This window comes from Ranitomeya variabilis, chromosome 1 (genome assembly GCF_051348905.1).
Source record: "Ranitomeya variabilis isolate aRanVar5 chromosome 1, aRanVar5.hap1, whole genome shotgun sequence".
Taxonomy (NCBI): Eukaryota; Metazoa; Chordata; class Amphibia; order Anura; family Dendrobatidae; genus Ranitomeya; species Ranitomeya variabilis.
This window is the reverse complement of record NC_135232.1, coordinates 1,038,032,779-1,038,059,689: the sequence shown is the minus strand read 5'-3', so window position 1 is coordinate 1,038,059,689 and position 26,911 is coordinate 1,038,032,779. Positions and strand designations below refer to the sequence as shown.

At 43.1% G+C, this 26,911-nt stretch overlaps 1 protein-coding gene across 10 annotated transcripts in view; it reads left to right on the top strand.

Moving 5' to 3' along the window:
* MICU3 (mitochondrial calcium uptake 3) overlaps positions 1–26,911 on the top strand; it is a 189,842-nt gene that overhangs the window by 67,168 nt on the left and 95,763 nt on the right. For all 10 annotated transcript variants that reach the window (XM_077279702.1, XM_077279694.1, XM_077279698.1 and 7 more), the window contains 3 exons: positions 11,027–11,180; positions 13,196–13,227; positions 17,738–17,816. In XM_077279702.1, the coding sequence (XP_077135817.1) occupies positions 11,027–11,180; positions 13,196–13,227; positions 17,738–17,816 (265 nt within the window). The remainder of the gene's footprint in view (positions 1–11,026; positions 11,181–13,195; positions 13,228–17,737; positions 17,817–26,911) is intronic.

The following is a 26,911-nucleotide window of genomic DNA, read 5'->3' as shown; positions in this document are numbered from 1 at the left end:
CTTTTTCGTCTGCATTCCATCCTCAGACCAATGGCCAGACGGAACGAACTAATCAAACTTTGGAGACTTATTTGAGGTGTTTTGTGTCTGCGGATCAGGATGATTGGGTTGCCTTTCTGCCGTTGGCGGAGTTTGCTCTTAATAATCGGGCTAGTTCTGCCACTTTGGTTTCTCCTTTCTTTTGCAATTCAGGGTTTCATCCGCGTTTTTCATCTGGTCAGGTTGAATCTTCGGATTGTCCTGGAGTGGATGCGGTAGTGGATCGGTTGCATCAGATTTGGGGACAAGTGGTGGATAATTTGGAATTGTCCCAGGAGAGGACTCAGCAGTTTGCTAACCGCCGTCGTCGTGTTGGCCCCCACCTTCGTGTTGGGGACTTGGTGTGGTTGTCTTCCCGTTTTGTCCCTATGAGGGTTTCTTCTCCTAAATTTAAGCCTCGGTTCATCGGTCCTTATAGGATTTTGGAGATTCTTAACCCTGTCTCCTTTCGTTTGGACCTCCCGGCATCTTTCGCTATTCATAATGTGTTCCATCGGTCGCTGTTGCGGAGATATGAGGTACCGGTGGTTCCTTCTACTGAACCTCCTGCTCCTGTGCTGGTGGAGGGTGAATTGGAGTACGTGGTAGAAAAGATCTTGGACTCCCGTATTTCCAGACAGAGACTTCAATATCTGGTTAAATGGAAGGGCTATGGTCAGGAAGATAATTCTTGGGTAACTGCCTCTGATGTTCATGCCTCGGATTTGGTTCGTGCCTTTCATTGGGCTCATCCAGATCGCCCTGGCGGTTCTTGTGAGGGTTCGGTGCCCCCTCCTTAAGGGGAGGGTACTGTTGTGTATCCGCTTTTTGGGCTCCCCTGGTGGTTGCTGGTGGTACTGGTGACTTGTTTGCACTTTGCTGCTTCTGTTCACCTGCTTCCATCAGCGTTTGGGAGTTTCCTATTTAGCCTTGCTCTCCAGTCATTTCCTTGCCGGTCATCATTGTAACCAGAGCCTTCGGTTGCATGTTCCTGCTACTAGTCTGCTGATCAGCTAAGTGGACTTTGTCCTTTTGTTTTGTATCTTTAGTCCAGTTTGCAGTTTTTGTAATTCTCTGTAGCTGGAAGCTCTTGCGGGCTGAAATTGCCACTCCTGTGTCATGAGTTGACACAGGAGTCTTAAAGTAATTTCAGGATGGTTTTTTGAAAGGGTTTTCAGTTGACCGTGAAGTCCTCTTTTGTATCCTTCTGCTATCTAGTAAGTGGACCTCTCTTTGCTAAATCTACTTTCATACTGTGTATGTCTTTTCCTCTTATTTCACCGTTATTACATGTGGGGGGCTGCTATCATCTTTTGGGGTATTTCCCTAGAGGTAAGCCAGGTCTGTTTCTTCCTCTACCAGGCTTAATTAGTCCTCCGGCTGGCGCGTGGCATTTAGGAAGCCGTAGGTATGCTCCCTGGCTACTATTAGTTGTGTGGTAGATTTAGCTCACGGTCAACTCGAGTTTCCATCACCCGAGAGCTCGTTCTTACGTTCCCTTGCCATTGGGAACCATGACACCCTTCCCCATTCCCACTCAGTGTTTTCCCTTTGTGTTTGGACTCTCTGGTACTTGACTCGGCTTTGTCTCTGACCTGACTGTCTTTTGCTCCTGGTACTTCTGCTTTCATCCGGTATTGACTCTCTGGCGCGTCTCTGATTCTGAGTTGATTTTCCCCTTTGTACTACGTACTCTCCTGGTTTTAACACGGCTTGTTTGACTACCCTGTTGTCACCTGTTGGTGGCCTTGCTGCAGCGCTGCAGGTCTGCTCTGGAAAGTGTTGCAGCCTTCCCTCCACTCTACTGCCATCTATTGGAGCTTGCATCTACCTACATAGCTGCGGCGTGACATATTATAGGAAATTCATTAGGAGGATTTCTCATGTTATTAAACCTCTTACTGACCTCACAAATAAGGGGGCAGACCTCAAGGTTTGGTATCCTGATGCTATTTGGCCTTTTGATAAATTGAAAAAGTATTGTAGAGGTGGATACAGGGTAGGGGCCTCTTTACCTCAGGGGCCCAAAACTCTTGACTAATTTGCAACCACGTGCATTTTTCATGTTTCAGGTTCACCAAACAAATTTAAGCATTAGATAAAGATAACACAAGTAAACACAAAATGCAGTTTTTAGATAAAAGTCTTTATTAAGGGAAAAATAAATCCAAACCTACAGGTCCCTGTGTGAAAAAAGTGATTGCCCTCCCTTAAAACATAAATTAACTGTGGTTTATCACGTTTGGTAAGCTGAGTTCAAATTCCCTAGAAAAACGCAGGCCTAATTAGTGCCATAACTGTTCTCAATCAAAAAATCACGTAAATAGGACCGGCCTGACAAAGTGAAGTAGACCAAAAGATCCTCAATAGCTAGACATGGCATGATCCAAATAAACCCTGGAACAAATGAAAAAACAAAGTAATTGAGATTTATCTGTCTGGAAATGTTATAAAGCCATTTCTCAAGCTTTGGAACTCCAGTGAACCACAGTGAGAGCCATTATCCACAAATGCGAAAACATGGAACAGTGATGAACCTTCCCAGGAGTGGCCGGCCAACCAAAATTACCCCAAAAGCGCTGCGACTACTCATCCAAGAGGTCACAAAAGACTCCACAGCAACATCCAAAGAACTGCAGTCCTCACTTGCCTCAGTTAAGTTTAGTGTTCATGACTCCACCTTAAGAAAGAGACTGGGCAAAAATGGCCTGCAGTGTTCGAAGATGAAAACCACTGCTGAGCAATAAGAACATAAAGGCTCGTCTCAGTTTTGTCAGAAAACATCTTGATGATCCCCAAGACTTTTGGGAGAATACTCTGTGGACTGACAAGACTAAAGTTGAACTTTTTGGAAGGTGTATATCCCATTACATCTGGCATAGAAATAACACAGCATTTCTGAAAAGGAGCATCATACCAACAGTAAATATGGTGGTGGCATAGCGATGGTATGGGGCTGTTTTCGTGCTTCAGGGCCTGGAAGACTTGCTGTTCTAAATGGAACCATGAATTCTGCTGTCTACCAAAAATATTTGAAGAAGAATTTCCGGCCTTCTGTTCATGACCTCAGGCTGAAGCGCACTTGGGCTATGCAGCAGGACAATGATTCAAAACAACCAGCAGATGACATGTCATGACCTTAAAAAGGTAGTTCATGTCAAAAGTGTGTCACATCTTCCTGGTAGATCTGGGGTTAGACGATCTTTACGTACTGTTAATTGCAGATCTTCCATTTAGCCTATCTGTTTTGTTCTTCATATTAAATGGATTTTGTTTCCTTTGGCGCTGAAGAGGTTAATGACTCTTTTTTGTATGCTGGTTAGAGACATGCAGCTCCTTTTCACCTCTCTTCTCGCTTCTCCTGACCTGATAATTTTCTCTCTGTAAAATCGGGCCAGACCTTCTCATCCCTGCCTGTGAAAGTTTTGCTTCCTGACTTGCTGGCGTTAGTGTGCTGAAGTTGGAGTTCGTAGTTGCTGCTGGAGATTATTGTCTGCTGTTTTTGGGTGTATGGTTTCTCCTTTATCCTATTCCCATTTGATTTGTATCTCCCTATCCTTCACTTTATTCCTCTCTACCCTTGGTGAGTGTTTTTGTATGTAAGGTGCTTTTTGTTACCCTTGTTTGTCTTATGTGTATATACACTAACATATCTGCCTCAGGCCTTCTGGGGGAGGAGGAGGCGACAGCTTAGGACATTAACAGGAGCATAGTAAGGCTGGAGACTAGGTCCTCTCTACCTTTAAGACTACCCCCTAGATAGGAATAGGTCCCAAAGGTCCCAATTCCAGAGCCAGTTTGAGGCCCCCCTTCTTTACCGAAGTCTGCCACAGCAAGACAGTTCATGTTTGGAAACCCTCCAATGTGGCTGAATTACAACAATTCTGCAAAGATGAGTGGGACAAAATTCCTCCAGAGCGTTGTTAAATACTCATTGCCAGTCATCACAGACTCTTGATTGCAGTTGAGGCTGCTAAGGGTGGCCCAACCAGTTGTTAAGTTTAGGGGGTGATCACTTTTTTACACAGGGTCCTGTAGTTTTGGATTTCTCTTTCCCTTAATAATAAAGACTTTCATTTAAAAACTGCATTTTGTGTTTACTTGTGTTATTTTTGTCTAATATTTAAATTTGGTGATGTGAAACATTTTGCAAACATGCAAAAGAAGAGGAAATGCAGAAGGGGGCAAACACTTTTTCACACAACTGTATTAACAATTTTGATCAGGCTAAGTGCAGCCTTATACTAGACAATCTTAGTTTACAGTACAAGAGATTTATAGAACATTGAGAGAAACGGATGAGAATCTACACCTTGTTCCAAATTATTGTGCAAATTGGATTTAAGTGTCATAAAGATTTAATTGTTGTGTTTTTCAAATATACTCGTGGATGGTATTGTGTCTCAGGGCTCAATGGATCACTGAAATCAATCTTAAACACATGTGATAATTAGTTTTCCAGGTGATTCTAATTAAAGGAAAACTACTTAAAAATGATGTTCCACATTATTAAGCAGGCCACAGGTTTCAACCAATATGGGAAATAAAAAGGATCTTTCTGCTGCTGAAAAACGTTAAATAGTGCAATGCCTTGGACAAGATATGAAAACATTAGATATTTCACGAAAACTTAAGAGTGATCATCATGCTGTGAAGAGATTTGTGACTGAAACAGAGCACAGACAGAGTTCATGCAGATAAAGGCATAATGAGCAGCTACCAAAATGCAATTGCAAAGCAGCAAACAGTTATTTGAAGCTGCTGGTGCCTCTGGAGTCACTCGAACCCCAAGGTGTAGAATCTTTCAAAGGCTTGCTGTGGTGCATAAACCTACTATTCGACCACCCCTGAACAGTGTTCACAAGCAGAAACGGTTGCAGTGGGCTTAGACATACATGAAAACAAATTTTCAAACAGTCTTGTTTACTGATGAGGGTCGAGCAACCCTGGATGGTCCAGATGGATGGAGTAGTGGATGGTTGGTGGATGGCCACCATGTCCCAACAAGGCTGCGACGTCAGCAAGGAGGTGGAGGAGTCATGTTTTGGGCCGGAATCATTGGGAAACAGCTGGTAGGGCCCGTTAAGGTTCCTGAAGGTGTGAAAATGACCTCTACAAAGTATATAGAGTTTCTGACTGACAACTTTCTTCCATGGTATAAAAAGCAGAAACGTACCTTGAGGAGCAAAATCATCTTCATGCATGACAATTCACCATCTCATGCTGCAAAGAATACCTCTGAGTCATAGGCTGCTATGGGCATAAAAGGAGATAAACTCATGGTGTGGCCACCATCTTCCCCTGACCTCAACCCTATAGAGAACCTTTGGAGTATCATCAAGCAAAAGATCTATGAGGGTGGGAGGCAGTTGACATCAAAACAGCAGCTCTGGGAGGCTATTCTGACTTCATGCAAAGAAATACAAGCAGGAGCTCTCCAAAAACTCACAAGTTCAATGGATGCAAGAATTGTGAAGGTGATATCAAAGAAGAGTTCCTATGTTGACATGTAACTTGGCCTGTTAGGATGTTTTGGAGTTAAATAGCTTTTTTGTTCAGTGAATGTGACCTCCCAATGCTGCAAATTCCACAAATGAGCATTTTCAGTTCTTTAAAACATTTCAAATGTTTAAATATGCAAATTGCCTCTTCTGAGAAAAAGAGGACTTAACTCTATAGTGCCACCTGTTGGAAGTAGCGATCCTACAAGTCACAATCAACCCTTTAACGAGTCGTGCAATATGACTTAGGATAAAAGCCAAATCAGTATCTCAATTCGCAGACACGGTGTTTCGGGCTGTTGGCCCTCGTCAGTGCGAAGCATGAGAACTGATTTGGCTAGGTGAGAGGCTCTGGACTGGGGTCTAAGGGGTATCGTTTCTCCTTATGGAGAGTGACATACCATCTCTGGCTTTTCAAGGTAAGGAGGCTTATTTGCCGTACAATGCTCCTCTGGGAATTTAAATATGCAAATTGCATCTTCTGAGAAAAAGAGGACTTAACTCTATATATCTATATCGCTACTTCCAACAGGTGGCGCTATAGAGTTAAGTCCTCTTTTTCTCAGAAGAGGCAATTTGCATATTTAAATTCCCAGAGGAGCATTGTACGGCAAATAAGCCTCCTTACCTTGACAAGCCAGAGATGGTATGTCACTCTCCATAAGGAGAAACGTTACCCCTTAGACTTCAAATGTTTAGAAATTCTACTGTGCCTAATAATTTGGAACAATGCATTTTGAGGTTTTATTCATTTTGGAGATTATACTGTTATCATTGGGAGGTTTCTTCAGTAAAATTCGATGTATTCGCTAACGGGTGATGACTTTTATTAGACTGACTGTCATTTGCACCAACCATTTAGGAAAATCTGAGAAAAATGTAATTTGCATATAATTTGGAACATGGTGTAGTCGGCACATGACTGACCACTTGAACTGGGACTACATTGTGAGAGTGTGTGATTCGGCAACCTGCAGTCACATAGAGTAACTGCAGAAAAGTGATTAGAGCCTGGAAAACCCCTTTCCTGATGATACCAGTAGAATAGCTGATCAATTTATAATCCATTATGTAAGATGTGATTAAATTAGTGGGTATGGGTATATTAATATTTTCCAACCAGGATACTGTGGAGTCTGAGATCGGATTGCAATGCATGGCCTGGCCGTGGGTCTCCCAACCCGAATGTGTCATGTTTGGGTCCAGAACGCCGTGGCCAGTCCATGCATTAGCGGTTCGTGATCACACCGATTGGCGTGGAGATCTGAATACGCCCTTAGAAACATATAAAGGAAAAAGCATACAAGTGACATTTGTGAGCTATACGTCGCTGGCGTAACTGGAGCTCTCTGTTTAGTCTTGCCATTATGAAACATTTGGTGAACTTTTGCTCATAAACTTTGGATTTTCATTAAAGGGGATGTCCGGGACTTTACAAAAAAACAAAAAATGTATCTGCAGGTAGTTGCTACTTTCCTGCCCTTCTTCCTCGGCACAGAGCAGTCACAGACACTCCTGCCGGGGATTCAGAAGCCTCTGCTGACTTCACGTATACATAGCGGAGGCTTCTTTTCCGACTCGCTCTGTAGACGGGGCTGGATTTCTGAAGGCAGTCTGACTGACAGCCGGATCCTTGCTGCCTAAGGCTACTTTCACACTAGCGTCGCTTGCTGTATGTCGCAATGCGTAGTTTTGGAGAAAAAACGCATCTTGCAAAGTTGCCCGCAGAATGCGTTTTTTCTCCATAGACCTGCATTAGCGACGCATTGCAACGTATGGCCAAACGTCGCATCCGTCGTGCGACGAATGCGTCGTGTTTTGGCGGACCGTCGGTACAAAAAAACGTTACATGTAACTTTTTTTGTGCGTCGTGTCCGCCATTTCCGACAGGGCATGCGCGGCGGGAACTCCGCCCCCTCCTCCCCGGACATTACAATGGGGCAGCGGATGCGTTGAAAAACTGCATCCGCTGCCCCCGTTGTGCTTTTATTTCACAGCATGTGTCGGAACGTCGGGCCGACGCATGGCGACGTCCCCGTACCGACACTAGTGTGAAAGTAGCCTAACTGGGGGAACTGGCTGTCAGTCAGAATGACCTCGGAAGTCCCGCCCAATTGCATCAGCAGATACATCTGTGCGTCTGTGACCGCTCTGTGCCTGGGGAGAACAGCGCCATGCACAACAGGCAGGTAAGTAGCACCTACCTGCCTGTTAATGCTTTAATACATGTTTTGTTTTTTGTAACGTTCCGGATATCCCCTTTAACAAATTATTTTCTATTGGCTCAGACTCTTTCTCGTTGTGACTGGCAGGATCGGACACTGATGGCTTATTCTAACAATATGCCACCAGTGTCTATCCTGACACAGCTGCTTTGATGCCTAATAATACAGGGTTCCAGAGATATTGGCCTTGTCTTTGGTTCTAATTTTATGGTCTTTATCAAGGGGGAGTTGATCACAGGGTATTTATGCAGAGAAGCCTAAAGACAAACCTCCGGATGATCTTACAAGCACTGCCTCTTTGGCAAAGACCATGAAAATTAGCACTAAATAAAAATGTACGATTTAAAAAAAATCTGAATACTCAGGAACAGCAGGCATAAAATAACATAAAGAAAAATCTAATATTAAAGAGGACTTGTAGTCAGGTAAAAACTGGCCACTTTTTACCTGACGACAAGTCCACTTTAATATTAGATTATTTTTACATATTGCACAATTTGTATTTTTTTAATTTGGTGGATACAGTTATTCTTCAAGTATTAATCATTCTTTTTATTTCTCCACCTATTGGGTCCACTCTGAGCTTTGACAAAAATAAAAGCATAAAAAACTGAATGAAATGGCCCTATGTGATCCCGCTGTTACGCACCTGCTCTGGTCCGCTAAACTTTCTTGTGCTCCATGTCAGGCCCAGCCTGCTCCCATGTGTTTATTTCCTAAGCCTATAAGGCCTCCCAAGATACATACCAGCGTGAAAAAATACTTTCTTGCATGACTTATAGTTTGTCTGTGTATTATTCCCATCCACAGCCTCCAAAATACCTTGGTTTCCAGTCCCTGATTTACATGTTTGCGGCTTTCAGTACCACCGCTAACTGGCTAGATTCTCCTGGATGTCTCCTATCTGCCTTCTGCATCCATGGTTTGCAGACTTTCTAGTTACTCTGCAGTTCTGTCTGCTACCTGTTCCCTGTCGTCTAGGACCTATGCTGCATGTCTGGCGGTTTCCAGGACGTCGCCTAGCCACCTGCGGCTGCCATAGTATTTAGACTTCCTTGTTACTTCGCAGTTTTGTCTACTAGCTGTCTGTGTTCTCCATGAGACCTCCTGTCTGCCTGCGTCTTCCAATCCTTGAGTCTCCAGTTTTCTTTCGGTCTTCAGTAACTCTGCAATCTATTTGAGCTCTTCAGTAACTCTGAAATACATCTGAGATCTTCAGGAACTCTGCAATCTTCTTGCGATTTCTGGTAACTCTGCAATCTGCCAGTGGATTTTAGTACCATTGCTAAATGTCTTTAGTCTCCAGGACATCATCTGTCTGCCTGCGGCTTCCAGTCCCTGAGTTATGTGTTTGCGGCCTTCATTAACTCTGTTAAAGGTCTCTTATCTGCTTTCCGTGTCCTGCGTGCCTTACTTTCTTGCTGCACTGACTCCCATAGCCGGTGTACCCCCCTACACCTTGGGCTTAGAGGATCCACCTCACTAAGAGAGTCCACATTTTGTAACACCACCCTTACAGCTTCCATTATCCAGAGTAGGTTTCCTTCACCCTAGAGTGTCTGGATGGTGGATTTTTAGTGAGATAGTCATCTGCCGCTGGACACTGCCTGCAAATATCTTTTCAGCATGTTTCCATTGTTGAACGTGTCTTGGTTCCTCTCTAGCAACAAACTTCTTCTGTGCCGTTCTCTGCGCTTGGCTTAAAAGGAAGCATGGACGGTAGTTCAAAGATCCTCTAATTGCTGCCTTTCATTCAATAGCTTCAAAATCAATTAGATTACAAAACAAACTAAGCGATGTATTTGTGATGTGACTAAAGCACGGATGACAGCTCGTCTGTTTGCTTAATTCTTAGCCTGGACAACTCTGCCCTGAGTGCTACCAAGAGTTCACCAGCGTGGTCTGCCGAGAAGAAGTGACACTTATTGAAGGTTTTCTTGGTTGTATTTAAATAAAACCTAACTATTATTTAATTTCATGATTCAGTTCCCACCATTTTCAAGATCTCTGCTTGCATTCAGTGACATGGTCTTGCCCATGTTGTAGAGGTTAGAGTCTGACTGATTGAGTCTGGACAGGAGTCTTTTATAAAGGTGACCATGTAAGGCTAAGTTCACATTTGCAGAGGGCTGCGTGTGTCCTCTGTTAAGCCCCACCAACTTCTGCATACTTCTGCATGCGTCCTGTGTACCTATCTTTGACATTGGGTATGCAGGACATGCAGATGTATGCGGATTCGTTGTTGTGACGCGCCTGCCGGCCGCACAGGAGCACAACAAGTTCATGTCCTGCTTACCCAATTTTAAAGATAGGTACGCAGGACGCATGCAGAAATATGCGGAAGTAGGCTGGACTTAACGGAGGACGCACGCAGCCCTCCGCAAAACCCCCGAACGCAAATGTGAAACCGGTCTAAGACAGCTGTCTTTAATGGAAATAACGAGTTGATTAGGAACATCTAACGGGTCTGTAGGAGCCAGAACTCTTAATGGCTGGTACGGGATCAAATACTTATTTCTCACTGCAAAATGCAAATACATTTATATAATTTATACAATGTGATTTTCTGGATTTTATTTTTGATATTCTATCTCTCAATGTTAACATTAACCTACCCTTAAAATTATAGACTTGCAAAATCAGCAAGGGATCAAATACTTGTTTCCCCCACTGTATGGCTGTCGTCACACTAGCAGTATTTGGTCAGTATTTTACCTTAGTATTTGTAAGCCAAAACCAGGAGTGGGTGATAAATGCAGAAGTGGTGACGTGTTTCTATTATACTTTTCCTCTAATTGTTTCAGTTTCTGTAGTAAAGCCGTGGACACCTCTCGAAAATTATTGGTGCATCGTCAGTAGAAAAGAGTGTATAACTAAAACTCCTAAGAGCTTGTTCACACGTCCGATTTTCTTGTATGAGTGGTTTTCAGGAATAGCACTCATACTTATGATATTTTAGGAGGTTGTGCACATTTCAAATTTTTTTTTTCTTCAACCAAAATATCAGAGACGTCAGATTTTGGTCCGAGCGTAGCATTAATATCAGCAATGCAAGTCTTTGGGTCCATGAAAAGATTGTTCTGCACTCGGATGACATCAGAGTGCAATCGAATCGTCACGGACTGTTAGAAGGGAGAAGGTGGGGAAATTATCTTTTTCTCTCTCCATGATTAGAATATTCGGGCAATTTTCTCGTATGTAGAAAAAAATACTGACGTGTGTGAATGAGCCCTAAGTGTTTGCATACAGCAGTTATATAAATATGGCTTTCTCTCCCTACAGAGCTCAGCAGAAAAATCTGATTTTGAGGATCTGGACATGTTTGCTAGCTCCCGGGAGCAGAGGTTTCGTGTATTTGCCTCTCTAGAATTTGAAGGACAACTGTACATGACGCCAAGGGATTTCTTGGAATCCGTGACTACTGATGAGCCGAGACGTAAGTGTTCCTCATCCTTCTTTAGTCCAATAGATCATTAATCTTGCACCCATTGTAAACAGGCAGTGGCAGATTTCGGCACTGTATATAAACTATACACCTGCTGGGATTGAGCAGATCTCGTATGTAGTAAGAATAATATACTCCATATCTTATAGTAGGTTCTCAGTGTGTGATTGGTGGGGACACAACCCCCCGAACCACCACGGCCATCAATATAAGTAGGCAGCGGTGCTATAGGACGTGACTAAGCGCCATGCATGTGTATGTGGCAGCGGCTGGTACTGCTGCTCAGCCCCTCTGAGTAATGAGGCCGAGCTGTGGGGTACATCAGCGCCAGACACTGCTGCATGCACAAGAGGGAAGCGATGTTGGGCTGCGGCATTCATCCATTATTGTCGTATCATCAGTTTGGTCCCCAGGATAAGTATTGTGTTCCACATCTATGTCCAGAATGAGTGGATGGAGTGGTGGGCACACATGCACGTATCCTATTTTATTTACTTCTAGGTACAGAAATCCTGTATCCTAAATGTCTGAGATAAGGACTAGATCAAAAGATGGAGGTGGAGATAATCACTAGATTGTAGCCTGGGGCAAGAAATGTTGAACACCTGAAAACAATATATAAACACAAGAAACAAGGGTGGTCTATGAAAAATGCATGAAATACTCGCAAACAATATCAAAGAGTAAGTGTAAAATACTGAAAAAAATAATAAAAACATTTAAAGGGAACTTGTCATGACCAGCAATATTACTTACCTAGAGAGATAGGGTTAATCTGCAGGTGAATAATGTTAAAATCCTGCCTTACTGGAGCAGCTACAGGGAGAAAATCAACTTAGATCCTCTCTGCAGCCACTGGCCTTTAGTCATCGGGGCGGTGCAAGGAACTATACAGTAACTGTACTGTGAGCGGTTTCTGTTATGGCTCCCCTCCCTATGATTGACAGTTTCTTCTGCACATGCGTGCTGCAGAGCAGGCTGACAATCACAGGGCAGGCTCTCAATCAAAACTTTATTTTCTCCCTGTAGCCGATGCTCCAGGCGCAGAAGCAAGCATTATTTTAACACTATTTACATTCAGGTTAACCCAATATTGGCAGGTGCATATCATTTCTGGACATGACAGGTTACCTTTAAGAGTAGGTGCACACGGTCAGTAAACGCTGCGGGTTGGATGCTGCGTACCTCAGCAGCGTCCAGCCCACAGCGTCCAGATATTACAGCATAGTGGATGGGATTTCAAGAAATCCCATGCCCAATAGGTATCCAGAGACGTCTGTGGCTCACCCGTGGAGACGGACATGCGGTGCGTCTCTCCAGACGCTAGTCTCCACAAGAGACTTTTCACCCATAGAACTTGTTGGACGTGGTGAATCCACACGGTTCAGTGATCGCATGCGGATTCACCTGCGCTCAATAGACGGCCTGAAAACTAATACTGTTAATGCACAGAATACAAACCCTAGTGAGCAGCCATCTCCCGGACCAAGCCTCGTATATTTTGCCAAGTCATAACACATGAAAAATAAAGCTGAAAAGAAAACATATGAACCCATAAATGTTCCATGGTGGATATGTGGCACTCCACATATGGCAGCGTATACCCGTAACAGCAGCCATCCGAGGATCTCCAGTCACTGCTGTTAACTCTCAGGGTTTGCAGATCTGTGCATCTTGGTGTTTTTACCTTGTTGTTGGTGTTTTTGCATGTAGTTCAATACAAATTGCTGCTTTTTGATACTTGATTTTGTTTGAGAGCATGTACTGTATAACATTTTTAGCTACCAGCTTTGTTTTTTTTTAATACCCCTTTAAAGACCCCTTTGTCTGGCATGATGAGTCAGTTTACACAATTATTACAGTCCCAGTAACAGCACTTGTATACTGTATATACACTATCCATTATTTTCAATAACTATGATTGTGTTTTGGGATTTCTTTAGTAACTCCCCATTTGGCAGTAACATGTAACCAGATATTGCACTGATATCTTTATTGTTTTTTAGACTCTAAGAAGTGGAGATCTCTGTCAAGACAAGTAAGTGTATATACTAACATTATCTGTCTATCTATCCAACTTACTATCTATCTATCTATCTATCTATCTACTTATCTATCTGTCTATCTATCATCTATCTATTTGTAGATCTATCATATATCTATTATCTATCTATATATTATGTATCTATCTATTATCTGTCATCCATCTATCTATTTATAGATCTATCATCTATCTATGTCTATCTATCATCTATCTATGTCTATCTATTATCTATCTATCATCTATTATCTGTCATCTATCTATTATCTATCTATCTATCTATCTATCTATTTATCTATCTATCTATCGCATATCTATCTATTTTATGGCAAACCTTACAGGTATGCTATAAGTATTTGAGATAGTAAAACTGGCAAAAAGAAACAAGCTACCGTATGTGGGAGGAAAACTCGAAATGTTGCAATTCTTGTGAAGATGAAAAGAAAAAGCATAAAAAGCAAAATATGAGGGTGATTACCTGGCTTTCTTGTTTATTTTTATAATACTGATTTTCGTTATTTGCAGAACTTATTGATACAGACTTGGCTGTAAAATTATAGCAGTGTTAGTTATTCTTGTTTTCCCATTTTTATTCATGGAGGCTTAAGGCATTTTAATAGAAGTGGCACATTTCTGAGATAAAATGTAAGAAATAAGACTTTATAATCCTGGTTTAACTTCTTCAATCACCAAAAAGGGAGTTGGTGAATAATTCAGCAGGAGGCATTTTCATTTTTTGTGCAGAACATTGGCTCTAATGAATAATACATATATATCTGATAATACTAAAATGTCACTGTGCAAATCACTGCCTTCCATTTACTAGGCGAATGGACTGACAAATTGGAAAGAGGTGATGATGGGATTTGAGCCTTCTATCTACAGCGCATCTGTCCTCAGTCCTGTAAATCAATAGGAAGAGTGATTTCTGCAGGGCAGAGAAGACAGACGTGTACAGAAGGAGTTATTCTGATGTTTCTAGACTGTACGTTATTATATTTGCCATCGACAGGAAATAGCAGACCAGGATTATACTGAAGGGAAAGCAATATTGGAGAAAATGCTTGGATTCCTCCTAAAAATAGATGTATAATTGTTAAAAACTCTATGCAGCTGCCCTTAGTTATATATATCAGAAAACTGTGTGGGAACTGGACCATCCACCTGGGATTGTCTAGGGTTCCTGTTGTGTAGTAGAGAAAGTCTGCATCTGACAAGTGGCGTCCATGCGGCACGCCAGAAGAAATCTTACTCCAATTCCTGACTGGAGTAAGATTTCTGGTGTAAAGAATGCGATATGAATTAGATGAGCTGTGGTGTCACACCCACCGTTGTGATCTTGTCAAAGCCCAGCTTCGTCCATTTTGAGTGAGTTGGGAGAAACTCCAAAAAACACCAAAAGTTACAAAATTTGGTGACTTTTCAGTTTATGCCAGAATACTTTCATGAATCAAGGACTGAGTGTCTGAAAAAAGAAAAAAATCATACGAGTTATGGGTTCCAGAGTAAAAGGACACATTAATGACATACTAGTCCTGTCTGTCTCAAACTTTTTAATGGGTAGGAAATATGAATAACAGATGCCAGAATCCATCCCTTCCTCAGCCCACAATCTACTAAAACTCTTGTGCATGCCCTCATCATCTCTCGCCTCGACTACTGCAACACCCTCCTCTGTGGCCTCCCTGCTAACTCTCTTGCACCACTCCAGTCTGTCCCCAACTCTGCTGCCCGGCTAATCCACCTCTCTCCTCGCTACTCCCCTGTTTCTCCCCTCTGCAAATCCCTCCACTGGCTCCCAGTTCCCCAACGAATCCAGTTCAAACTACTAACACTGATCTACAAAGCCATCCACAACCTGTCCCCTCCCTATAGCTCCGAACTAATCTCCCAATATCTTCCATCACTTAATCTCCCGTCCTCCCAAGACCTCCTACTCTCCTCCACACTTACTCGTTCCTCACCCAACCGCCTCCAAGATTTCTCCCGAATATCCCCCATTCTCTGGAATTCCACGCTTCAACATGTCCGGTTATCCACCACCCTCGGATCCTTCAGACGGAACCTGAAAACCCATCTCTTCAGGAAAGCCTACAGCCTTCAATAACCATTCTGCCGCCTCACCACCACCCGAGCTGCCGCCTCACCAACCACCCGAGCTGCCACGTCACCACCACCCGAGCTGCCGCCTCACCAACCACCCGAGCTGCCGCCTCACCACCACCAGAGCTGCCGCCTCACCACCACCAGAGCTGCCGGCTCACCACCACCTGAGCTGCCGCACCCCCAACCTTCTGTCTCTTCCCCATTATCCCATAGAATGTAAGTCCGCAAGGACAGGGTCCTCTCCCCTCTGTACCAGTCTGTCATTGTAAATTTGTTTACTGTCAACAATATCTATAACTCTGTACGTAACCCCTTTTCTCATGTACAGCACCACGGAATTAATGGTGCTATATAAATAAATAATAATAGTAATATGGATGATAAAAAATGGACCAAAAATGGTTGAAAATCAAATCCATAATACTGGGTTAAAACATTCTGTTTTTTAAAGGGAATCTATCAGCAGATTTTTGTTACCTCATCTGAGAGCAGCCTGATGTAGGCAAAGAGAAGTTGAATCCAACGATGTATCACTTAGTTTACTGGGTGCAGCAGTTTTGATACAATAATTCCTACACCAGGCTCTTCAAGTACAATGTCTGTAGACAGTGAGCTGCCTATCACAGCAGGGGGTGTGCCAGACTAGCACACTCGCGCTGCTGTGTCCCAGCAATGATAAGCTCTTGGTGCTAAAACAATCATTGCAAGCAAACAAAACCACAGAGCTTGAAAAGAGAGGCATTGCTGAAATCTGTGTTTTAACCCCTACATCATGCTGTCTTCAGATTACATAGCAAAATCCTGTTAAGCCCAAAAAAGGAAGTCTCACTGAGGCCTTATTCCACTGTAGAAATGAGCAAAAAGATTCCCAGGACCCTGGACTAGCAGTATTCCACTGCGGCAATACTCCATGGCAGCAGTACTCCATGGTGGCAGTATTCCATGGCAGCAGTACTCCATGGTGGCAGTACTCCATGGCGGCAGTATTCCATGGCGGCAGTACTCCATGGTGGCAGTACTCCATGGTGGCAGTACTCCATGGCGGCAGTACTCCATGGTGGCAGTACTCCATGGTGGCAGTACTCCATGGCGGCAGTACTCCATGGTGGCAGTACTCCATGGCGGCAGTACTCCATGGTGGCAATACTCCATGGCGGCAGTACTCCATGGCGGCAGTACTCCATGGTGGCAGTACTCCATTGCGGCAGTACTCCATGGCGGCAGTACTCCATGGTGGCAGTACTCCATGGTGGCAGTACTTTATGGTGGCAGTACTCCATGGCGGCAGTACTCCATGGTGGCAGTACTCCATTGCGGCAGTACTCCATGGCGGCAGTACTCCATGGCGGCAGTACTCCATGGTGGCAGTACTCCATGGTGGCAGTACTTTATGGTGGCAGTACTTTATGGTGGCAGTACTCCATGGCGGCAGTACTCCATGGCGGCAGTACTCCATGGTGGCAGTATTCCTTGGTGGCAGTACTCCATGGTGGCAGTACTCCATGGTGGCAGTACTCCATGGTGGCAGTACTCCATGGTGACAGTACTCCATGGTGACAGTACTCCATGGTGGCAGTACTCCATGGTGGCAGTACTCCATGGTGACAGTACTCCATGGTGACAGTACTCCTTTGTGTCAGTACTCCATGGCAGCAAAACCAGAAAAACAAGTTCCTGCTAACTTCATGGTGCAAATCTTTTTGCTCAACTGTATTCTCAGTTATTGACCAGCTGATTATCCAGTTCATAGGGGCACAACCAGAATTCTTACGTCCTCATACGGGACAAAAAACTGTTGTCCTGGTTAACATGTCACGGTCATGTTGTAGATTTTATATAGGGATTTGCATATGTAAAATCCATAACAGACTATAGAAACTGACCACAGAGAACCTGACTTGCGGTGTGGATTTCTGTTGCCGATTTTCCCAGTTGAAGTCAACAGGGAATAAGAAATGTGTAGTCAGATCCTAATGTTTGTGGATTTTGTTGCTTATCACCTCCTGATCCAGAGCAAATCCTGCAAATGTTTTGGTGTAAGATAAAAGAGCAATACCCCGTCCCTCCCACTGTAATGCACTTGGTCCTGTCTGATTTCAGACTACCTTGAATACCTTTCTTTCATCTTTTGCCATAAATTGTGCAAAATCTCTGAAAATCCTGTATGTGGAAGTGCAATGTAAATTGAGAAAATGTTCCAAATAAATTGCTGCTAAACTGCAGGTTCATGGAGAAAAAAATGAATAAAACAGTCAGTAGGTAGTAATAAGCTGCGTCTGAGGATATTTTTATGACCGAGCCCTCACCTCAATACTATAAAGCTGAGACGTTGGTTATCTTTGTATGTGTTTCTCCAGATTATTCTAATGCCTGTGGCCTGAACAATCTCTCTGTATTCCAGGACCTGAATCAGCTGCTGTTAGATACACCACCAGTATGGAAGGGCTCATCCAGATTTTTTAGAACTCTTGGAGAGAAAGGTAAGTTTGCATAAATACACGACCTCATTCAGACGTTTGTTTTTCATGTATGCATACCTCCCAAGTGTCCAAAAAGCAAAAACGGATAGTTTATACAGCTTGCTGTCCAAGCCAAAACTTTAGGTCACACCTTTAGTCACACCCCTAATCACACCTATTTACCATTTCATCTACAACGTTCAGATAAACAAAATGTTAGAAAGTGATAAGTTAATACTGTAAAAACAGCACATACTATAATAACAAAACCTCAAAAAATTGCATTTTTGTAGCATTTCATTGTACTTGAATTTTTTTCCCATTTTTTAGTACATTACATGGGAAAATGTATGGTGTCATTCAAAACTATAACTTATCCTGCAAAAAACATACCCTTTTACCGCTATGTCGATGGAAGTGTACAAATACTGTAGCTTTTCGAAGAAGGGACGCAAAAGATGCAAACCATAAAAATGAAAAATGGTTGGAAATGCGACGGATTAAAGGGGTTGTCCAGATTTGGGATGAAAGTCTGAAGGAGGATCATGTGACTGCAGGCTGCTAAATCCTGACAGTGTGCGCTAATCATTCTATCATGATTCCCAATATTGCCAATGTGAGCAGGTGATTACGTGACTGTATGTATACGATTTGCATACTAGCGGTCACACGCCGACTAGACTCATACATCTCTTAATTCATTTATATTGAGAGAAATTGCATAGAACGGTCACGTGACTGCCCGCTTGCACCAGTAATATTGGAGAATAGTGACAGCGTATGCATTTCTCACTGTCATGATTCAGCAGTCTGCAGTCATATAGTGCCTACATACTTTTGGCCCCCCTTTATTAAATAATGAATATTATTCATTATATATATGAATGAGGTATACTCTGCCACCCCAGGATACAAACTCACACCCTGTAGCATGGTAGACAGCAGCCTTAGACTAGTTTCACGTTTGCGGATGAGGGCTTTGCGGAGGACCTCCGTTAAGCCCCGCCCACTGCCACGCCTCTTCCCTTAGCTCCGGACACGTGCGGATGGCAGTGACGCCAGCTGTGGTATTTTAGCAGAATGTTCCTCTAAGGATGCACATTCAACTGAACACGGCACTAGTGTTGGCCGCCCCCTAGCTAGACTGGCCCTGTCGCACCCTCTGCGACCATGATTGTTACACCCCGGCGTAAATCTTATTATTTGCATGGCTTGTGTTGTAGAAAGATGTCCAGGGTATGATATGTAAAGTAAAAAGCATTATTTTAGCTACTGTTCTGGATTTTATTCTATTATGTAAGATTTGCATCCTGAACTCACTTATTCACATCTCAGCACCAAAGGCAAATGAGAAATGGGGAAATACTGGATTGTGCAAAAGTTGTGGTCTGTAAATCGGCTTTTAGTGCAGCTTTTCATTTTCATTTTGGATCAGAGGAACCACTCACTTATACACCATTTGTTGTGGGTACACATTTGCGTTTGATGTGATTTACGTACACTATTTTTGTCTGATGTGATATACGTACACTATTTTTGTCAGCCTTTTTTATCCCTTGTGAAAAGTGGTAACTTTTTTTAAATTATTTTTGTCACTTGGTTACCGCAACAGTGTGGAGCCAGAAGACTGCAGCATCTGATTGCACCTACTCCGGCGCTGAGATGAAGAACTTCTCCTTCATTTTAAATGTATTTATTTCTTCTGACAGAACAGGGGTTAATCGGCCATGTTGGAAATCCCTGTGCTCAGCTGAGCTCGGTTAGCCACTCCTTTCCCCTTTATAATCTGGGCTCTGTTACTAATCCTCGTCAGAGCTAGCATTTGCTGCATGGCTATCTGTGGGAGAGGAGCACATATGAGATGGAGAGTTGGAGGAGTTATCTGTGACTGTTGCCAGGTTGCTGTACTACGGTGCACAGTAGCGCCCCCTCTTCCTTGGGTGGGGGAAGAGTACAGAAGGAGGGCTAAGCTAGGAGATAAGGCAAGGGCGGAGGCCCCTTCATCTTGGCCATTTGAAGTATACCGGGCAGCAGAGCGAGCTAGGGCGCCCCTAGTGTTAGGGACAGGGAAGGAGCCCTTGGTCCCAGGTCACCTGGCAGCTGTGTTGTGACAATTTTTACATCTGTTTTTACATCCATTTTCTGATGGCTTTTGTACATGATTTATATGCATTGTTTTCAATAGGCTTCTTGATAGGACATTACATATGCCAGAAAACCATAATGCCCCGAGCATGTGGCATGCATTAAAAGAACAAAACAAAATACAGTCTTGAAACCTGTAAAAAGCATTGTGTGTATTGCGTTTTATATGTGACTATAGACTTTAATATGGCATTTTACCGCTACAAGAAGCAGCCAAAAATAAATTAAAAGTACTATGAAATCCTGCCACAAAATATATTTTAATCAAACGGTTTCATGTAAAACTGCTCTGAAGAGGTTACTCAGCCCCAAAAACTCAGAAGGTTTAAAAATACCAAAAAGTCCTAAATATTCCACTCTCATGTTAAATCCTGGTCTCTCTCACTACTGGTATTGACAGAATGTCTTCTAATTATTAGTTACCCCTTCAAAGTGGTTGTCTCATCAACTAAATGGGTAAAATTGCAACTTTGCAATTCACTTGTGATTAACAATACTCTCCATTCTCAAGATCGAAGAGATTTTTTAATTTTATTGAGTTCTGCTCATTGCCTAGGTTACTGCAGTCGGTCAGTGGTGGCCGGTCTCCTAGGCCAGGAGCACAGCACTTACAAACTCTTTGCTATCTAGCTTGCAAGCGCTGCTCTGAAGCAGGTTGGATCATTAGATAAGTCCCTGCTCTCTTCTAATGCCTCACAGGCAACGTTCTTGCAGCATGAGAGAGTGCATACATTGCGCAACCACAATACTTAGCAATGTTCCCTCAAGGAACACTTGGAGCTGGGGTTATTATTATTATTTATTATTATAGCGCCATTTATTCCATGGAGCTTTACATGTGAGGAGGGGTATAAATAATAAAAGTACAGTAATCTTAAAAAACACAGGTCACGACTGGTACAGGAGGAGAGAAGACCCTGCTTATAGTCTACAAGGGATGGGTGAGGATACAGTAGATGAGGGCAGAGCTGGTCGTGCAGCAGTTTGGTGGATCGGGGGTTGCTGTAGGGTGTAGGCTTGTCGGAAGAGGTAGGACTTCAAGTTTCCATGGTAGGCAATAATCTGATATGTTGGGGTAGAGAGTTCCAGAATAAGGGGGATGTGTGGGAAGAGGGGAGTATAGAAGGAGATCTTGTGAGGATCGGAGGTTGTGATTCCCTGTATCCCTGACCCAATGTAATCCAATTTCCCAGGGCTGATCTAGAAGGAGATCTTTCCTTGCACACATCTGGTGCGTTTCATGCCTCAATAACAGCAGTACCAAGCGTGTTGTAGACATACCAGCATACACCTTGCCGGCCTTTGATGTAGCTGGTTGTCGGCCCGGACGTTTAAAGTGCCGCTCTGTTTTCATAACAGTGAATTATCTACAAGAGAGGAATGGGTAGAATACCTGTTATTATAGGATACAGTATTGTGTCATTTTATCCCCTACACACCCAGAAATATGGCAGCTCTGACATGAATGGTCTCTGATAGCCATCCCTTCATCATGATCTCCAGATGTGTTAACAATCACTGCTGTTTCTAATCTGTCACTTACTGGCTCTCCGGTAAGAACCTCACATTGACTCCCAGTCAAACACCTGAGACGATCCTTCTTTATTTTCTTGCCAGAAAACGTGTTATTGCTTCCTTTGTTATTTTAGGTTGTTTCTATGGATTGGGCTGTAAACCTCGCTGCACATTCGGGATGAGAACTCCGAGCTTGTTAGCTTTTGCCTTTCTTCAGGAGGCATATTATGATGCTGCACGAGGCTTGTCCACACTGGCCTATATGGAAATAGTTTAGATTTATCTCGTATACTCCAGCAATACTGATGTTAGGCACATGTAATATATAAGTAGATAGAGCATCCGGCTCACCTGTCCTGAAAAGTGCACGGGATCAGCAGGTAGAAAAATCCAAGAAAGAGATCCAACACATCTTAAAAACAGGAAGCTTTATTTTCTTGCAGTTAAAAGCACCATCCTTCCGTTGCCGTATGTCAGAACTTCAGGCATGAAAAGTCCCTTTAGGATAACACAATAGTTGACGCATTTCAAAGCCAAAAAGCCTATACTGGTTATGAATAAGAGTCTTTTTTTTATTTCGAAACACGTCAACTATCATGTGTTCCTAAAGTCACTTTTTATCGCTGAAGTTTTGACAGGTTATCCTTCCATTGCCATCTTTTTAATTGCTGTTGTGCAAATGGAACAGAAAACTGGTTGAAATAATAGGCAATTATTATTATCAGTAGTATTATTTTTTATTATAGCGCCATTTATACCATGGTGCTTTACATGTGAGGAGGGGTATACATAATAAAAACAAGTACAGTAATCTTACACGATACAAGTCACGTCTGGTACAGGAGGAGAGAGGACCCTGCCCGCGAGGGCTCACAATCTACAAGGGATGGGTGAGGATACAGTAGGTGAGGGCAGAACTGGTCGTGCAGCGGTTTGGTGGTTACTGCAGGTTGTAGGCTTATTGGAAGAGGAAGGTCTTCAGGTTCTTTTTGAAGGTTTCTATGGTAGGCGAGAGTCTGATGTGTTTTCCGGGGTAGAGAGTTCTGGAGTCAGGGCCAATTAGCAAGACAACCCTTTGGATGTGGTATTTTAGTATTCCCTTTATTTTTTTGAGTAGTGTACAATGCCATGAGCAGTGACCCACTACACAGCGGCACATGAAGTGTGTACAACTAAGTAGCACCGATATGGCCATCATGTACTGCCTTACAGGCTCTGTACGTGAAACCTTACAGGTGGATTAAAGGCTTGTTCTCCAAAAATTAACACAAAAATTAGTTTGTAAAACAAGTTCTCGTTGTTGAAATATCAGTTGACAATAAAATCATGTGTATGACTGTATAACTAGTCTAGTTCGATATGAAGTCTGGGTAACAGCCCTGGTTGGGGCAGATCTCTGGTTCTGACAGACCAAGGACTTGGGACAGGTCAACAATATCAGGTTTGTGTTGGGTCTAGCACTCGGCATTCCCACCTATTATGGTGGCATGATGTACTCACTGTACAGAGTTAGAACATAACAGCTCCACAAATTGTGTGTGGCCGTATTTGGGTACTGCAGCTGAACTTCAATTTACTTCAATAGGAGCTTAGCTGCAGTACCCCTGAACAACCACTACACAGTGTAAGGAGCTGTGCTGTTCTGCCCCTGTGCACTGCATAGTGGCCATACTTGGGTACTGCAGCTCAGCTCCTGTTTAAGTCAACTGGAACTCAGCTACAATATTGAAAAACTTCCTCTGCTCAGTATATGGAGCTTTGCTGTTCCGGCTTTGCTCACTGTGTACATCAGGTCACCGTTGGAGCCGCTAACAGCTGATTGGTGGTGTGCATGGTGTCGGACCCCCACTACTTCACCTCTCATTTAGTACATATAACTGATAGACCACATAATATAACTCACTCCCAAAAACAATTAGGTGCATATTAATTTCCTGTGTACAGATGGGTTCTATAGGATGCTGGTAAGTTTCTGCAATATGGAGCCGTGCGTGTAACTGTTAAAGAAGTGCACGAATAAAGGAAACCGAATGTTTAATGTTCTTGGAAATGCCAGCTCTTTTTCTTTGTCCTTTCGTATGTTATGCCAGCCAGAAGTGCCATTCATTCAATAGTGGAGAGATTGCAATATACAGTACGTGGCGAGTCCAGAAGCCTTTTTCTCTTTACTGTTTGTGTCCATTCCTACCTGCACTGACAAAACATCTAGGATATATGTGAAATGGAACCATATAAACACAATGAATTTGCAGATTGTACCATATACATACCCTACAAGGCCAAATGTATGTGATTAACCCATTAAAGAAATGCATCCAAAAATGTTCATGGGCGAAATTTAGCATTAGAATAGTTTGTAGTGAATGTGTTAGTTTCCATGTTATAGAGCGTCATTTACAAAGGTATAGTCCAAACTTACTTCAGGCTGCAGTGTTCCATCATCACGTCCATTGGGAACCCTCAGTGGCCAGTTGAGCTCAGTGGCGGTGTCATCTTTTCATTGCTGTGCCTAGCAGTTGGTGTAATGATCAACAGACGCATATTAGAGACAGAAGTGGCGAGTAGATCCTTGTTTTTATTGATATGCGCCAGAACATGTTAATTAATCCCATATATATAATATTTATCAAATGTGTTATGCATAATTTATTTTTTATGTGGCAATCACAGGGCGCTGTGGTTAGCGTGGACATACACAATCTTATAAGCAAGGATTGCTACGCAGACTTTAATCTTGGCGCAGTGCCAGTTTTTGTTGACCGTCGCTTAGCAACGGTGCGTCCGGACATGCCAATAACAGGGTGCTGTGGTTAATATTGATACGCGCAGCTTTACAAGTAATGATGGCCATGCAGCGCAGAGATAGGTTTTTGTTGCCTGTTGCATAGCAACCGAACGTCCGGACATGCGCAATCCCTAGATGTGGCAAGCGCTATGTGATTTTCGGGCATGCGCACTGTGCAGCACAGAGATAGGTTTCTGTTGCCTGTCACATAGCAACCGAACGTCCGGACATGCGCAATCCCCATTTTTGGCAAGCGCTATGTTAATTTCGGGCATGCGCACTCTGCTGGGCTTGGATTTCCGGTTGCGCACGGTGGAGTTCCGGTCAGGCGCACTGCTGCAGGCGGGACAATATGCGCTCCAGCTGGAACGCACGCCAGCAATAGCGCCGATGAAGGAGGGCACTAGAGGTAATATCTACCGGTAGACAATAAAGGCATGTGGGTCTTTAAGCGCCATTGAAATATGGCGCAGGCTCAGTGGTGAACTATCTGAGGTTTCTAATTGATATGTGCTGATAATGGTTCCTTAGTGGAGACAAAACGTGGATCTGAAATGCTATTCCTCTAGGTCCACTAATTAAGACCGCCTACTAAGTTTAGAAAAAATCTATATATGTGGGATAGAGTGGATGACTCCATGAAGCATCCATATATCATTAGCCTCCTGATGATCCGATATCCGCTGTACAGTAGGACCCCCACAGCTAGGCAGGCATTTGAGAAGCAGGGAGCAGTCTAGCAAGGTATCTATGTTCACTTTGCACTATTTTTTGCACTTTTTGCACTTTTCTAACTGTGTCTCTCACCCTGACACTGCCCTCTCTTTGGGTAAGTTATAGCCAAAATTGGCTTTATCCTATCTCTATCAATATTCCTGTTGAGTAATTGATAGCCCAAGTGGTACACTAACCTAGGGTTTAAACAGGAGATTTAGGGTAAGCCTACGGTGAGCGGGGGCGCCAATCTCGATATATATTAGGGTGCCAACCTCCGCTGTCAGGTAGTGATTAATAGGGTTTGCTACAGGGCTATATCTAGAGAGCACGGTTGTTTGTTATGTGTGTTTTTGTGGTTGTTTTCCATGGTTTTAATGATATTGATTAAAGGTATGTTTTATCTACTATATCAAAAAGGATTTTGGGTCACTTGTTATATGCTCTTGATTCCTTTTGACCTATAGGCAATATTGGATTTATGATTTTCTTTTAGATGAGTTACAGAACAGAATGCGCTGGGGGGGGGGGGGTGTAATGCCGGAGGGACTTTGGATCGGATGTGATATGCTAATGACCCTCGGATTAAACTCCGCTGCGCATTTGAGCTGATTGTCCGTGCCCCGATTCTCTCGATTTTTCTCCATTCTTCCCGATTTGAGTGAGTGAGCCCTTAGAAAGCGATGAGGGAAGATATCTATGGTGGTGAAGAACTGTGGAGAGCTTTGTGTTTGAGAGAGAAAAGTTTCTATAGTCATCTGCAGCAGATGGACAACCAGTGCAATGACTGGCACTAGGTGGAGGCATTGGAGACAATCATTCACGGAAACTGATGATTCAACTGTGAAATATTTTTCTTTTCATTTCAAAGACATATCACAAATTTTCTCCATCGCAAACAACTACAGATATAGATTTTAGATATTCACCGCAACATGCCCAATAAAAAGTCAATGAATAGCATATGAGATGCCGCACAGAGTGGATCAGACATGGAACAATATGGTGCCACCTTTCCATTAACTTTCTGTTCTTACATCTAAGAGCAGTAGCAGATGCAGTGTGAGAGGCCACACAAGCACAGACCACTAAATGGAAAAGAAGTACTCCTATCTGACAAAGTGATGGCTTATTGCTGGCATTCTCTATCACTCTGGGATACTCCATCTCTCGTTGGGAGACTGTAATCGCCATGCTGAGTTGCCACAAGTAACACTTGTTCCAGGTGACAACTGGGCATGTCCGTATCAGTACCTGCCCTTTGCGTGAGTCAGGTATTGTGTTTTGGGTTATAATCCATGAACTGACCTGCCTACAGGGTCCAACTTCTTGGACCCCGACTCTCCAAGAATGAAGGGCCCACAGTCAGTCATAAACAAATTGCATATCCCATCATTATGCTATAAATTTGTCAGCTACTTTGAAATTTTGTGTTGCATCAGTCCCTACTAAGCACCTAATTGTGCTTGGAAATAACCTTTTCATGAGAACTGCTCACCTGTAGCTTTGTGAATTAGGTTTCTAGGGATTAATGTCTATATTCAAGCCTGAGGTCACCGTGTCAATGTGAAATTTAGGATGGAGAGGCATGAAACACACACTGCAATTGTAATCTGGAGCAGTTAAAAGATGTTTTCTTAAATATTCACTATACTGTATGTGTGAGGGCCAAGTCTGTGTTAAGATGATACCTAGAAAACCTTAACGTTTGGCTGAGAAGACCAAATGGTCTGTGACTAACAAGGGTTTGGCCATGGCGTGCTGGGCCAGATGAATGGACACTTCTCCTGAGTATCCTCACACGTTGGGTTCTCATGCTTCTCATTAATTTGATTTCTGTTTGTCCTTTTTTTGGTTATTAGTTTATTTTTAAAGATTTGAGTATTGTTACAGAGTGGCAAACACAAAATATCCTGTAACATGGGCTCCAGTGTTTTTTTTTTTTAAAGTAATTTTA